This window comes from Orcinus orca, chromosome 4 (genome assembly GCF_937001465.1).
Source record: "Orcinus orca chromosome 4, mOrcOrc1.1, whole genome shotgun sequence".
Taxonomy (NCBI): Eukaryota; Metazoa; Chordata; class Mammalia; order Artiodactyla; family Delphinidae; genus Orcinus; species Orcinus orca.
The window spans coordinates 111,362,028-111,378,777 of record NC_064562.1 but is presented as its reverse complement, the minus strand read 5'-3'; the positions used below and the strand labels follow the sequence as shown (position 1 = coordinate 111,378,777).

General features: G+C 45.2%; 1 protein-coding gene across 1 annotated transcript in view; it reads right to left on the bottom strand.

Annotated features, from left to right (window-relative positions):
• Positions 1–16,252, bottom strand: part of TAPT1 (transmembrane anterior posterior transformation 1) — a 64,700-nt gene extending 48,448 nt beyond the window's left edge. The window contains exons 1-2 of the mRNA XM_012537716.3: positions 15,454–16,252; positions 2,833–2,963 (exon numbers count right to left, since the gene is read on the bottom strand). Of these exons, the coding sequence (XP_012393170.2) occupies positions 2,833–2,963; positions 15,454–16,237 (915 nt within the window). The 5' untranslated portion in view covers positions 16,238–16,252. The remainder of the gene's footprint in view (positions 1–2,832; positions 2,964–15,453) is intronic.
• Positions 16,253–16,750: the final 498 nt, after the last annotated feature.

Below are 16,750 nucleotides of genomic sequence, written 5' to 3'. Positions count from 1 at the left end.
CAAGGGGTGTGTGTGGGCACAGGGGAAAAGGGATTGTGGAGGAAAAGAGGAAATGTTGCCCCAAAGCCAACAAAATGCTCCAAAATTTCATACGCTTACCTAAGATTGAAAAGTTCAAATGTAAAAAAGTGCTAATAATTGGAAATACTATTTTAAATATGTAAGCAATTCACCTTTATTAAATGTCAAGTATAATGTGTTTATCCACTGACACAAGAAACATGGGATTTTTTTTTTTTTTTTTTACAATGATTAAACAGGTTCGGTAAGAGATACTAAGCTGACCTTTCTCTTGACTTTAAAGTATAATATGCAGTAATTACATGCTTTATAGTATCTGCAATCCCTGTAGACGCAAAGTGTTCTTTAATTATCAACTTTCTCTTCCTGCAAAGGTTAGGTGAAAATATATTAGCATTTACCCAAAAAAACAAGAACAATAAAAAAACGAATAAGGTATTACATATTAGAATAGACAAACACAAAGGAAACCAATAAAAAATAAATTAGATTAGCGTAAATATCTAGATAGCCTCTCACCTCGCACAATAAAAGTCTGAAGTGGTATCCCCACATATCAAATAAAGGCCTTAGAGAGAGCAGAGTGAATTCATGCTGTTTTGAGAGACATTTAAGCCTGGGATTAAACTGAAATCTAACTTTCCTCTGTGCTTCACTTAGTCTTAGAAGAAGAAATTGCTCTAAACTGAAAAAGAAGACATTCTTTCGTACATTTTAAGCAGTAAAATTGCTAAAGTGTTGTTCTAAGAGACTAAATGAAAATTCCCTAAATAGGCCTAAAGCTAAAAGCCTCTCTCATGGGAAACAGGATTAGAATAATTACAACTGTGCATGAGCAGTGCCCATTCAACTTTTCTGATGTTAATACGTTTTATACACATAGAAGTGAGACCTAAGTTTTAAGAAAAAATACTTACCCTTAGCACAGGCAATGAATGTAATCTGATACTTTTTCTATTCTTTAATTAAAAAAAAATAAATCCTAACTGATTAGTAACCGTATGGGTTACTCCACCTATCAGTGGTCCTGTACCGGACCACAGTTTGAAAAACAATGGTTTATACTGCAGTCCCAGAAAGACCTGCAGGGATTTCCCCCAGAAGACAATTTAATACAATAACAAACATGAAACGCTTACAAGTTTCTGTAGAAATCTACCCAGAAACCTGTCTGTGATTTCAATGTTGCTAATAAAGAGAGAACGATGGGTGTATTGAACCTGCCTCTGATGAGGTGACAGAATTACGAGAGGATGCTGCCATCACGCACTATTTCTGCCACAGGTGGGATGATAGAAGGGGTCAGATGGACACCTCTCCGTGTCGAACCAGCTTCCCGGGCGTGTCCATAAAGTCTGCCTGTGACTGCAGGCAAATCCCTCTGTGCTCTCCCAGAGCAAAATGGGAGTCCAGAGCAGCTCAGACAGGTGGGCGGACGAGGCTGGCACTGTCCCCGACAAGAGTCCAGGCCGCAGAGGTCCACGCCTCCAGCAGTGTCCTCACATTTCCAGCCATGGCTTATCATTGGTAGAAAACAGTGAGCTTTGAAAAGCAGGTTAAAGTGTTTTAAGAAAGACACAAGACTTACCTTAAAAAAAATTTTTTTTTTTCCTCAAGCAAAAGAAACATCACCCCCTAGGTCCCTCCAGGACAAAATCTGAAAGCAACTCCAATACACAAAATAAGGTTGATGCTGCACCTGGGGAGGAGTGCTGTCGAGGGTGCCCCCCAGGCCTCCACCTCCCTCCTCACCTCCAGCCCTCGGCTCCTCCACAGAACCCTAGAACTCCCCAGAAAAGCAGCAACACAATAATAGCTACGCATGTTTAATGATCCTGACCAAAGGCAACAAGCTGTTTCATTGTCTCAAATGTCTGCTGGCTCCCTAGCTCTCTAAATCTCACCCTAATACAGAACTTTCCAAAGCTTCAGCACATGATGCGCCACTAAGAACCTACTGAAAGCAACATCTCTCAAACCGGGCATCCTTCCTTTTCACTGTACCACACCTCTTGTTATTATAATACACTGAGAAAGCAACCCAACTCCAAACCAACCAAACTCTTCCGATACCAACTCCAATAGTAAAGTATGATTCTAGAGAAGTGACTGGAACATTACAAATTTTACGTTACTATAAAAGTATGAAAACGTGTTTCAGTATAGCTAAAGCTGAATTATTTCTTAATTCTTTCCTTCTTGCTCACACTGGTCAACTCTATCAATGCAGACAGAGCGGCCTTGATTTCGTATCTGACTGGTCTTGATGGCCTGGGACACAATCAAGGGAGCGCCCTATGTGCAAAGATTTAGTGCTGCTATTACTATGTTTATCCTATGCTGAGATGTTTTCTGTGATGAAGGTGAAACAAATTGTCGTTTTTCTTTGAAGAAACTGTTTTTAAAAACGAGGGCTTTCTGAGAAACTGAAACCTTAAAAAAAAGGGTGCAATTAAATAATTTATATGACTCTGAATGGGAAAAAAAACTGCTTCTAGTAAAACAAAACTGAAGAGAACTAAAGGAATAAGTAGAGAGCAATTCCTTGAAAAAGTTATTTGGGTGGGACACAAATGGGAATATGGTAAGTTTAATAAGTTGCAAAGTTAAAAATCACTGGATCTTACCCTAAAAATACACTTTTTAAGACTCTTCCTGAATGGGAATTCCTACTCCCCCAATATATTTAATTATTTATGATCACGCTATTTCCAATATTTTAAAAACGCAACTCAAGCTGTTCACAATTTTTTAAATAGAATTAACATATTGACATCATTTTCAAAACGACGAGTTAAAAAAAAAAAGTACCTTTTCCAATTCTCTTGGTATTCGCATACAAGTGTACACTCTTTCTCTTCTTTCTGTATACTTGGCCTCATTATGTTCAAGGAAGTACCCTCTGGTTAGTTCAGCACTGAGGAACCTCAACAATGAAAGCTCTACAGGAAAAAAAAAAAAAATGACAAAACAAAAAGAACAGTATTTATCAAGGAACTTCCATGCTAGCTGGTGCTACAGGTAATGTATATGCAAAACAACAAGAGAATAAAACAAAGTAATCTACATTTCTGTGCCCAGAACTGAACTGCACACAAACCACCGGAAAAGACTGTTGAGAAAACTGCTGTTCTGTGTGATATAAACTGAAAAAGTCACAGGAATATAAAAGGGACAATTACTATGAGCCAGAATAGTTAGAAAAGTGTTCTGTGAGAGTCTAGTCCTGGGTCTTACAGGTGATATAGGACCTGGACTGATGGAGAGATGAAGGCAGGTAAAAAGAGTAGATACCAAGTACATGCAAAATGGAGATACACACACACACACACTCAAAAGGGAGCCAAGTCACCTAACAGGCATTGCTTCAGCCCAAGAACTATCCTGGGTGAAGTACACAGACACTGGTGCAAATTCTTCCTTCTTCAGCCTCAGAGATCCTGCAAGTATCTAAATAATGCCACTTCCCCAGGTGAAGGCTTCCCAACATGATGGTAATTATAATAAGTCATACAAAACAGAACCTCAACCCGATCTGAAAGACCTCCCCCTTTCCTTGGATTTGTCCACCTGTTTCCTCGGTTCCTCTGAGGCAAATTCACCCACAGTCATCTCATCTCAGCTGAGGAAAGAAAGGCCAAAGGAGGTGGAATGCTTTCCATTTGGCTGTACCTGGAGGACTTGAGATGAGAAGTAAGGGTGTTAATGCCTGATCCCAATCTTCCCACTGGGTGACATTTCTCTGACAGTCCAGCACCTTGGTGACCTCTCAGTCCCCAACTTCACAGACATCCCTACTTCTACTCTCTAGGAGGCCATCCTCTCTTCCAGAACTCAGCACACCAAAGGTTTCAAATTGTCCTCTTTGCTCTGAGCTGGCCTCGTGGTCCTTTTACCAAACACAGTATTGGTGTTCCCTCCAAAAAATGACAAAGAGGGGAAGTTGATTTCATTAACGAGTGATCGACCCTCATAGTTACGTCTTATGTGATGCTAGGATTTAAAGGCTGCAGGGATGGGGAACAGTGTATAGTCCAAAATACCCTTGAAAAGCCCTTAGGAAGACTCAGAAGTGGACTTATTATCTCCCAGTGGGCCTAAAAACAGCTTACTTCCTCCAACGCTGGGACAGATCGCTAGTTCTTTGAGCATCAGGTGAAGTGGCTTGCTTATGTATAGAAGTTACAGCTTTCCCCCAAAAATTACACACATTTTCTTAAAATACAAGATTCATAATCCATTTGGAGAGTCAGTGATACCATGAAAGCTGTCTGAAACAGGAGACTGAAACAGATGGAGAGAAAACCGGACTTCCACCTACTGCAGCCCAGCACAGGGGCAGGCCAAATCATCCAGTGCACCACGAGCACGGTACTCTCAGTACATTTATGGTTGAAGCCATGTACACAAGATGTAAACTTCGCTGCATATATTAATAGATGTTCAGACTAAAAGGCCTTAGTATAGGGACTTCCCTGGAGGCGTAGTGGTTAAGAAACCGCCTGCCGATGCAGGGGGCACAGGTTCGAGCCCTGGTCTGGGAAGATCCCACATGCTGTGGAGCAACTAAGCCCGTGCACCACAACTAATGAGCCTGCGCTCTACAGCCCGTGAGCCACAGCTACTGAGCCCGCGAGCTGCAACTGCTGAAGCCCGCACACCTAGAGCCCATGCTCCGCAACAAGAGAAGCCACCACAATGAGAAGCCTGATCACCGCTAAGAAGAGTAGCCCCTGCTTGCTGCAACTAGAGAACGCCTGCGCGCAGCAACGAAGACCCAACGCAGCCAAAAATAAATAATTAAAATAAAATAAATAAATGAAAAGGAAAAATAAAAAAAAAAAAAGGCCTTAGTATAACCAAATCTGTGTAGAGTAAAATTTCTGGCTAGGAACTTTCTAATATGCTGTTGGCTGGCTAGGTCCAGGACAAGATCTACCGTCTGAAGGAGAGAAAAAGAGTCTTTTGAGCTGCAAAACAGCTAAAATGGAAAAGAAGGATCAAACAGTTACATGTGCACACAGTTCAGTTTTCCAATTAGAAAGAAAGGGATGTTTTAATTAGCTAATATCTAAAATATCAGTTCTTTCCTGTGAAAACTGGGAAGCAACAGGACATTCAGAGAGCGGAAGAAACTGCACTTACACAAAGTTTCACTGGCGCCAGCAAGCTGAGTCATGAGCCCCAAAGGTCACTTCACCATAACTGCTGAGCGGCATCTGCCCCCAGCTTCACATTCCTGCCTGCCACCCCCATCAGTGGCGCTCTGCTCTCGGAATCACCTTTGCTAACCTAAGTCTCTGCGGGGTGCCTCCTCCACCACCGGACCCTTAAGCATTTGCTGGTCGGTTCGGTGCTCTATTCACTACATCCGAACAAAGTACGGTTACAGTAAAATGCCAGCCATCCTTTAAGGCCATATTCTCTGATGTGTCATCAGCCACCTTCTCTTTTTCTTGTCTTTTTTTTCCTACACATACTCTATTTGGGCCGTCTAAGGTCAAAACCATCATCTAAATCCTTAAGTCACCATACCTTCAGCTCTGACTCCTGAGCCTGAACCAATATTTCCAACTGCCACCTGGAAATCCCAAAGGCACCTTTAAACCAGCAAATCCAAACACCACCTCTTCTCCACTAATCCCCCCCCCCCCTCCCCTGACCTCCTGCAGCCCTGCTGTTAGCTCAGGGCTCACCAGTGATACAGAGGGTTCTACGCTGGCGGCTTGGGACCAATTCTGACCATCCCGTCCCTCCTCTCCCCAAGCCCTAATGACTCTTTCTCGAAATGTTTATTAACTGTGCCCTCTTCTTTCCGGGCTCAGCCTGCATTTGGTCCTCGTCCTCTCTCCAGGTTACTGCAGAGGATTCCTGACCGGAGCCCTCCTTCCGATCCTTTGTCCCCTCGGTCCCACCTGGCCTGGCGCCTGTCCGTGTGCACGCAGGCCAGCCATGGAAACCCTCTGGGGCTCGTGGGACCTCCAGGTGAGGTCAACACCTCGGCAGTGGCAACACCAGAGCCTTGCAGCCTTGGCCCCTGGCTATCTTTCCAGCAGTGCCGCACAACTGCCTCCCTGAACCTCAAGGTTATGATTTTCTAGTTACATCACTTCTCACTGCTGGCAAATGTGTCAGTTGGATCACACTGTTCACTGGCCTGAGAACTCCCTTCCAGCCTCCACAGGTGAACACGTGCAGAGTCACCTGCCCCGTGAAGATTTCCCAGGTTCCCCAGGCAGAACAAGTCCTCCCCCAACTCAGCTCCATGCTTCCCGGAGCCACGGTACATGCGTTTTCTTGTCTGGTGTTCTCCTCTACCTTTGCATCCTCGGGGTACAGCATGTAAGAGGTGCTCAACCAATGCTCGCTGAAAGAATGTGTGGATCAGAGAAGAGGAAGGGAAATCACAATGGAGGGTGTGGCAGAGAGAAAAACAGAATCAGAAATTAGAAGTGGCAAAAGCAGAGAGTAGCAGATTCTTGGGAAGAGAGCCCGTGACTGAGGCAGGTGTGTTCTGAGACTGGGGTGTTCTTAGCAGGGCAAGAACGCAAAGCTCCTGGTGTCTCACTGGACTGAGCAGTCGCCGGAGCTAAGGAGCCTCCAGTCCGTATGCATCCAAATGATGGAAAAGGTCCCCCAACAGGTACCTGTCCCTCCACCCCTAGGAGGACAGGACACCGCAATGCAGTCACAGCTGGTGAGTGGCTGGGTGCATCGTCCCTAGTAAGTGCAGGAAGTTGGGGAGCGCACTAGTATCACAGTGTGTGAAGGAGATAAACAGGTTACCGTACAATTTTAAATTTTAAAAAGCAAATTAAGGGCTTCCCTGGTGGCTCAGTGGTTAAGAATCTGCCTGCCAATGCAGGGGACAAGGGTTCAAGCCCTGGTCCGGGAAGATCCCACATGCTGCGGAGCAACTAAGCCCGTGCGCCACAACTACTGAGCTCACGTGCCGCAACTACTTAAGCCCTCGCGCCTAGAGCCCATGCTCCGCAACAAGAGAAGCCACCGCAATGAGAAGCCCGCGAACCGCAACGAAGAGTAGCCCTCGCTCGCCGCAATTAGAGGAAGCCCGGGTGCAGCAGCAAGGGCCCAACGCAGGTATAAATAAATAAATAAATAAATTTTTTTAAAAAACTCAAATAAAATTAAAAGGTTGAGACAGCTGCATGTATGGTGAGGCCACTAAAGGTGGCTGTTCTCTTGCTCTCTGTACTTCCCCTGCCCAGCCAGTGCCTGCTTCACCTACATCTTAGGCACATGAGTGATCTTCCTATATACTTGCCTCAGGCCCCAGCTAGTGACTGTTCTTATCAAAGGGGTAGTGAGGGGTGTGCCCCCTACTGGTTTCCCTGGTAACTAATGAGCCTACCTGAGGTCAACTGCCCTATAACTGGTAATCTCCCACTCTCCCTGAGAGCGAAGACTGCCACCATGTCCTGCCCGCTGTCAGCCACACATTGTGGGATGTCACTCCAGGACCTTGCTTCACGTGTGTAAGATCCCCCATCCATTAAACTACTGATGTCTCTGTTGCTGAGTCCAGGCTCTTTCTTCAGTCTTGAAGCTGGGCAAGCACAGGGCTTGTAGGCCCGCAGGGTGCAGCCCAACACTGTACCCTTGTTTACTTAGAAAATTATCCTCCATAATGGTGCCTTCCCTGGTGCCCACAAGGTGACCGAGCTTCCACCATAATAAGGGTTTTGTTATGATGCACAAAGAGAGCACAGGATTAGCAATTAGAAGAAGGAAGTTCTGGCACCAGTTCTGTCACTCATTAGTGCCGTGACCCCGCTCCACTCATAGATCTCAATTTTACAGAAGAGGAAACCAAGGCTTGGAGCAGTTTTACAACACCTGTTACCTGCTTGCCATCCACAAAGGATGTTCGAGGGACTGAGAGAGGACTTGAATGAAAGGATATGAAAACTGCAAAGCATGACACAATGCTTGAACTACTGACTAGTAATTTCACATGATCTATAGTATTAACCAATTCTAGTTTGGTGGTTACTTAATGTTTATTGCTATTTCTGCAATCCTGTTTCCATGGATAAAAGGTAACACATCAAATAAGCATCTTTAACAAACTATATAACTTAAGTAACTAATTTTCCTTAAACAAGTTATAACATATAAACCTATGAAAGTGTTTTAACTATATAGTAAATATGAAAAAGTGTCATGTCAGGATTTTACCTCTAGAAATGCAAGAATTTTAGTTATAAACACCAATTTTGAGTTTCCATAGAAAACTTAAAAGTAAACACTTAAAAATCAAATGATAAAACATGTTTTGAGTAGACACCTCTCATAACTATGAGACAGTTTTTATAATTATGCCCAATTTATAGATGACGAAACCAAGGCACAGAGAAGTTAAGGAGGCCTCCAAGGTCACAGAGCAAGCCAAATGGTAGAGCCAGCATTCAAATCAAGCAGTCTATCCTAAAGTGTGTGCTTTTTGGCACCAGATTATTCTATCACTGTCTCAAGTGCTTTTGTAAACAGGCCATTGTGTTCTGGAAAACTGGGTCTCCCCCCACCCCCCATCTCTGTGCTCCTGTAGCATTCTGGGTTTACTTCTATGAAGTTACACTGTTTACTAATCAGCTCCCTTACCAGCCTATGAGCTTTCTGAAAGCAAGCACCATGTACCCTGATCTTCTTCAGGTCCGGCCAGCAGTGAGTTCTGAGTGTAAGGGCAGTGTTTGCCTACAGTTAACACCATACTAATGGCTGGGGAATGGTTTTAAAAGAAACATTAAAGCAATACTAACAACAAAAAAAAAGCTTCATGGGGTGAAATATTTTGAAAGCTTTCTTACCTCCTCCTCCTCCTCCCCCACTCCTGGAGAACTGGCCCTACTTAAGGGATTAGGATCCTCCCGCTAGATGGCCTGGGGTAGTTTACAAAGGTCCTGCTCACACTACTTCATGAAATTCTCACAATTCTGAGAGCTAAAGAACAGTTAACAGCATTCACATTTTGCAAATGAAGAATCTGAGGCTCACAGAGGTTAGGAGACTTGTCCAAAGTCACTGAAAAGCTAAGGGGCAAGTTGGGAATAGAACCTGGATCTCTGAACTCCAAGTCCAGCGTGCTCTCTCCCCTGGACCATAATTATCACCCATCTATCTGACAATCGTACTAGAGAAGATGACCTAGCCCTGATCTGGCTTCAACCTGTCAGAAGGAGCCATCTGATTCACGCTGAAGAACAAGATTCTGTTGCCCGGTGGCCTGAGCTCCTAAGGCATAGGGTAGTCTTGCCGCTCTGTCTGGTCTCCCCACCTCCAATCTTTTCCTGGCCATGGATATTGTCTGCAGGATGCTACTCAATCTTCTGTTCCAAAATATAGCTGTGTTTCAGTGCTTTTGTTTGTTGCTGCCGTTGTTTTAAACGCTGTTCTCTAGCATTCTACAGACTTACCTGAACTCACTTGTCCCGTGATACTGGGTAGAGTGCCTGGCTAATGATTTAGGAAGGCTACTACTGTTCTTTGACCTGTGGGTGCCACTCTTCAAGAATTCTGCTAGCTAACTGAACCGTAATTTTTTCCATACCATGGTGATATTTCATTCCTTCTTAGCAAGAGTCACTTTCATTTGTTATGCCAAACATCTTTCTTTATAGTTTAAGTGCAAATTATTTTCCAAAATAAAATAATCCAATTGTTTATTTTCTGAATACCGTTTGAGCTCTTCAGATGTCAACCAATTTTGGTTCACTTATCCAGATCTCACCAAGAAGAAATATTCAGTAAAAGTCTTTTAAAAATAGAAGTATTTTACTATTTATCAACAATTATAATAGAAACGAGCTTCTACATTTGAATAAGTTAGTCTTGCCAATTATGAATATTTAACACTAGGAAAATAATACCAATCATAAACCTGGATCAATTCTTCCAGATTATTTTTAAACAATATTCATCTACCACAGAATTGCCTTGTGATTCAGTATCTTAAATTGAGAAAAAGTACAGTATAAATGGTTTCTTCCTCATCCCTAAAAGAAGAAATATTGTTTAATTATCTTCTGAGAGAGCTTGTTTTAGAAATAAAAACTCAGTATAAAAAAGTATTAATTTGAAGTAATGAGTAATCATAAATATATTTACATGTTCAGTAATATGTCTAAATATATCTTTCTTAAAATACCATTGACCATCAAAAAAACTGTAAAGTAATATTGGTTAACTGCTAGGAAAATACTATGAAACATGCAAATCTCCACAGTCTTAAATAATGCAAAAATTTAATAGGCTTTACTAAAGTTACACTAAAATATTAGTTACAAGTTTATTACACAAATACAAAGGCACACCCTTGTACAAGGCCAACTAGGAATCAATGACAGCAATTCTGCTTTCCTAAGTCAAATACAGTAAAGGTTCCAGTCGAACATTTAAGGTCCTCAAACTGTTTATAAATAATCTCATTTAGGGAAGTAAAGAATAGGTAGAATATTCATAAATTTATAGATGGAAAACAGATACAAAAAGAGAAGTGACTTTTTCCAAGGTCATAAGGTTACAAAGTAAGGGACTAAAAATGGGAACAAAATATTAACTTGACAGTCAATGATACAGTCTTTCCAAAGACCTCTTTCTCTCTTACGCAAGCATCCCCAAAGTGGGCTGCAAATGAGCTGCTAGGACTGAATTTTGGAGGGTAAACTAGGTGGAAGGTAAACATCTTAAAAAGGTCAAGAATATTGAACCAGTCAAAGATCAAAATAAATAACTTTTCATTGCTTGTTCAGTTTACAAGTACTTGTTAAGTAAAGCAAGTGAGAATTTTCAAAGGAGAGCAATCATCTGTCAGAAGAGAAGAAGCTAATTTTACTTTATCTGCATCAGGGCTGTGTTCACTCCAAGTAATTTCTCAGGGAGTTTTACAATTATTCTTACTTTCCTTTGTAAATGAGAAACTGATTTACTCTAGAGCATAATTTTCAGAATCACAGCCTTTAATCATCCATCAGGATAAGTTTGGGGCCATAAGGATAACTATGTAACATACTATAGAGGATCAGGACTGGTTAAATGAGAATGTATTTTAATATTCAAAATGTTAAATTTTCAAATACACAATGGGACATAGTGAATACGAACAGTTAAAACCCTTATCCCACTCAAAATCTTTTGTGGGAGCTGCTAAAAAGGAGATCAGTTGGCTTTTCTGAGTTTTAGTCTTTCTTCCTGCCTCTGTTCATTCTCTTATGGAGGTAAAGCAAGAAGTTTAAAATGTAAAGAAAGAGAAGAGAAGCACAAGGGATGGATAACAAGTTTAAGCTCCAGAGTGACGAGTCACCACCTAAAAAGGAACAAAATGGGCCCATGGCACTGCTACAGTCAAAAACCATACTGTTCACCCATACCTTACTTCAAGTTCTTTTGTTTTACAAGCAATACCTATCCCTATGCATACTCCAATACCTGCATTATATAGGTATTGTTTCATCCTCACCAGTAGGTGTTGTATTTATTTTACAACGAGTCTTCTACTGTTAAGTCTCCAGTCACTAGAGCCAACTTAGATACTTCAGATACTAAACTATTTAGTAGTGGAGTTATGAAACAGAGCCAAATGGATTAGGCAAGCATAGAGTCTACAAAGCAATTGAACAACTGAACCAAGCCAAGCACAGATTGCCTAATTCTTAGTCAAAAGTTGACTTGCTGGGCCTAGATTCCTAAATGGGAATATGGCTATACAGAAATTCTCCCACTTAGAACTTCTGCAGACCTGTGAAGTGGGGCACAAGCATGGAAACATAGTAATATGTACTTTTTTTTTTTTTTGGCCGTGCCATGCAGCTTACAGGATCTTAGTTCCCTGACCAGGGATCAAACCTGAACAGAGAAAGCAAAAGCATGGAGTCCTAATCACTGGACCACCAGGGAAGTCCCAGTCATATGTACTTATTATCTGGTCTTATATCAAAAAGGACAATAGAAGTTCGTCATATTTTTAAGAAGAGGAAAAAAAGAAGACAGAAGAGATGAATCTGCGGTTCTTGATGACTACTATACCCAGAGTTCAAGACAGGTGACCACATAAGGCTATGGTGGAATACACAGTAACCATTATGAGTGAGAGAATGAAACCAGGAATGACGAGTGGGATATCCATTCCTATCTATGTTAAGGTTTAAGTACTAGAACCTGAGAAAAGTCTCAGCCCATTGCCAGGCTACATATAAGTCAGAGGGAGTTCAGTGAACAAAGTGATTAGAAGAGTTTGAAAAGACAAACAAAAAGAAAGCTTACCCTTGATGTAGCTGTATATATACAAACTAATATACATAAATATTCTACAAACCTATAAACGGGCTTCCCTGGTGGCGCAGTGGTTGAGCATCTGCCTGCTAATGCAGCGGACACGGGTTCGAGCCCTGGTCTGGGAGGATCCCACATGCCGCGGAGCAACTAGGCCCGTGAGCCACAACTACTGAGCCTGTGCTCCGCAACAAGAGAGGCCGCGATAGTGAGAGGCCCACGCACCACGATGAAGAATGGCCCTCGCTTGCCACAACTAGCGAAAGCCCTCGCACAGAAACGAAGACCCAACACAGCAAAAATAAATAAATTAATTAATAAACTCCTACCCCCAACATAAAAAAAAAAACTATCAATGAACACAGACAGGTATAAAATAAAAACAGGAACCTCAAACATTACGTTTTGAATTATTTTACTTGGATTCAGAGGGTTTGGATAATCACCTAATCTGTATATTCATTTACGGGACCGTAGATGGTTAGGGCAGGCCAACAAACGTCTAATTTATAAGAGTCCTAAATTCCTTGGGAGAAATGATAACGGAGACTTTGGAACTAACTGATGGTTCACGCCAACAAGACACTAAAATTATGACTTTCAAAAGGAAAGACAGGGCTTCCCTGGTGGCGCAGTGGTTGAGAGTCTGCCTGCCGATGCAGGGGATATGGGTTCGTGCCCTGGTCCGGGAAGATCCCACATGCCGCGGAGCGGCTGTGCCCATGAGCCATGGCCACTGAGCCTGTGCGTCTGGAGCCTGTGCTCCGCAGCGGGAGAGGCCACAGCAGTGAGAGGCCCGCGTACTGCAAAAAAAAAAAAAAAAAAAGTAAAGACAAAGGCTGCCCTGAATTGGCAGGGGACGGGGGGAAGACTAGAGTATCAGAGGCAGCACCAGAATATAAAAAATGGACATGTAACACCTTAAGTGCAAGCACCTAGGCTTGGAAGACGTTTGATTCGGGAAGAAATATTTCTCACATGACACTAGGTGGTGCCACTCCAAGGCCCTCTGGCCCAGGGCAGCCCCTAGGTAAGAGTTTTCTAAATTCCGGACAGGAGAGGAAGGAAAGGATGCTGAGCAGTGGAAGGGAGCAATGCTGCAGGGTTAGGGTGAATGCAGAAGCCACTTAGCAGCCCAGGGCATTTCAGAGTGACTGAAAGAATTCTAATCTCCAGCGAGGATGCCTGACCAGTGCAGCATCAGAGTTGGAGAGTGGGCACTGGCAAGGGCAAGAGCTGTGTAACTAGCGGAGAAGAGACAGACACCCGGGGGGAAAGGACAAAGGGCCCATGTGCAGGCCCAGACACAACAACGCTGGCTGGTGACTCCAGCTGAAATACTCCTGGGATTCTCACCTAAGTCCTCATCCCCAAGAGCTGCCACGGTCATCTCTCCTCAACATAACGTCCAGAATTGGGGAAACAATGACTACCCCAAAGACTAAAGCCGGAAGTGTGTCCCCGATAACGACTTCCTGCAACTCCGGGTTAAAAGTCCGGCTTCAAACATGTTAAGTAAACCACGCTCCGTAACCCATGATGATGAAGAATGCACAGGCGGCGTGAAGTCAATGGAAGTCCACAGTACCAGATATCCAGACCCATGACCAGCAGGGCCACGGAAGGGGTGTTAAGGGTTACTCCAGAAGCCCAACATCTATGATCATCAAAAGGCACCTAACAACTTCATTTTTTCTGCATGCAAACAGTAACAAAGGCTTTTATAATGTTGGCTTTCCTAAAACTCATAAATATTTCAAAGAAATTATAGTGAAACCTGGCTACATTTTTTTCTATTTGCACCAGAGTGCTTTTAATTTTGAAGTCCAAGTAAGTAAACAGACAGCTAAGAGATTTAATACTTTGTCTTACTTAGATCTGACCAATTTAGAAAGTAAATACTCGCCCAAGCAAGTGTTTAACTGACAACTTAGAGTTGAGAATTTCTAAGTGGTTCATTGAAAAAGACAAAACAAGGCACAGTCTGTACTTGATTTTTCAAAGATAAAGACCTCTTCAAAGTCTAACCTACGTCTACTTCTGATAATTAGCAAATCAATCAGGATCTTACCTGATCAGCCTTAAGTTAGCATTTAAGTACTCCCACATCTTCAATACCCGAGTGCAATCAATGATGCAGTAAGCCTTAGTACTTAAACATTTATTTGCATGAACTGCAGGAAATAACGGCTAATGCAGCTCCTATTGTGTACCAGAAGCAAATTTTTAGTTGGAAGAAATTAATGTAGTTATGGGTCTGTTCCTGCTCAAAACTTAGAATTATTTAAGAATTAAAATGCTGTTATCACCCTATATTCAATGAAACACACATCTCAGTCTTCCCCTTTTTTAAGCTTAATACACAACTGCAATATGAATACAAATGCAACTTTTAAAAACTCTCTAAAAATAAGAATAAATTCCTATAGCTTAAAGAAACAATATTGTAACAATATGCTTAAAACCAGTCATTGAAATTAGGATCCACAAGTGCATCTTACGCAGCCTTTTTCTTTTTTTTCAAAGTGGCTTAAGTTTCGGTTTAGGAAAAGTTCACAGGTAACATTTGCAGGAGTGCTAAATATTTATGTCCTGAGCAAAATGACTGAACTTTACGGTCATTATTACCACCTTGTTATCTGCAGCAGAAGAACACAAATTTAGAGGGCAAGTTAACAGGTTTCGATGACTCAACTTCGCTTAAAACACAGAACAAAAGTCACCTTGACACACAGATAATGAACTCAGTCTTGCGTTTCTCAGTTCTGGGCTCCCTGAGACGTGGGGAGATGCTCGCCAACGTTATCGAGGCGTGAGAATACCAGGCGTTCTGTTTTGTTTTGAAAGACCTTTCAAAAGCAGGAAAGCGAGTGGGGACGAACTCCCCGGGCCACAGCCCTCTCTCTCGGACGCACCTACCTGGCTGGGCGTTTGCCGCCGGGGCCTCGGCGCTGCGCGCGGACCCGCCCGAGGAGCTGTCAGCGGCCGCGGAGCCTCGGGAGCTGCGGCGGCTCCGCGCGCCCACACCACGGCGGCCCCGGAGGCAGCGGCGACCCCGGAGCTCGCAGCCGGCAGTCCCACGGCGCCCCCCGCCCCCCTCCGCTCCCTCGCCGCGGCCTAGCGCCGCCCGCCCGCCCTTCTCACCTGCGCGGCTGCGGCGCCGCTCCCGCCGGCGGTCGCTCTCGTAGAAGCCCAGTGTCTCCGTGTGCTGAGGCGCCGGCGGGGGCCCGTGACCGCCGCCGCCCGGCTGCTCCGCGTCTCCGCGGCCTTCCCTCTCCGGGATGTCGGCGCCGCCGCCGCCTTCTCTCTGGGCGGTCGCGTCGCCGACGCCCGCCATGTTCCGAGCACAACAAACCTTCCCCACCGCCTCCCTGCAGCCTCCCGCCCGGCCTCCGCCTCCGGCCGGCCCCCTTCCCGCCTCGCCCCGCCCCTCGGTGGAGCCCGGGCCGCCGCTGCCACCACTATCCGCGGTCCGCCGGCCGGCGCGCGCCATTAGCGTCAGCTGCGCGTGAGAGGCCGCAGCCGTCACGGCCGCCGCCATCTTCTTCCTGCCGTCGCCGTAACGCGCGCTGGCTTCCCGCGCCGTGCCGGGCTCGGCCGTCTTGGACCCAGCGGCGGGCTCCATGCAGCCGGGTCGCGCGGCCGGGGAGAGCGAGCGCCTCAGGGGCTCGGGTCGGGGCCCCGGCGGGAGCGGGGCAAGAGCGGAGGCGGCGGCGGCCGGAGGGTTGGCCGAGGCGCCCAGGGGCGGCGGCCGCTGCGCCTGCTGCCCGCTGTCTGCGAGGTGGCCGGCCGCTCGCCCGGGGCCCGTTTTGCAGGCTCGGTGCCCGGAGTGCGCCGGCGCCGCCCGCCCGGTCTTGGCACAGCTCGCGTGGCCGCGGCTCTGAGGGCCCGGCTCCAGATCCCCGACCCCCGCGAGGCCTGGCCCCATAGGTCCGCTATCTGGGCTCCATCTCCTCTGCATAGTTATGATCACCTGTCACATTCCCTGGCCTCTAGGTTTTTGTTGACAGTTTCCAAAGCACTTGGGCAAGGAGGAGCCCGGAGATGCTACCCAACAGGTGGGGGCGCGGAGGAGAAGCGATGGTCTCAGGGACTCAGCCCGAGGAGCAGTGTGCTTTATACGTTTTCCGCGCCCGCGGACAAACTAGATTGTCTTTCGGCATTAGGGTTCGGATACAGCTCTTGGCCGCCGTGGTGCCCTTGCTCCATCACCTGGGAGACCTCTTTACTTGGGGTGACTGTCCTTTGCAGCTCAGGCGTGTGACTCCGCACCGAGGGCGGTGCCGAGACCACCGCCGCCGCAGGGCTCCTGGAAGTGAAGATGCCCGGGGCTCGGGGAAGGGGCCGGGCACTCCATTTAGGGGGACCGTGACAGGTCGAGTTCTCTTCTGCCAACTTCACCTGTACCTCTGGTACCCTTCTGATTCGAAAACGGAAAACT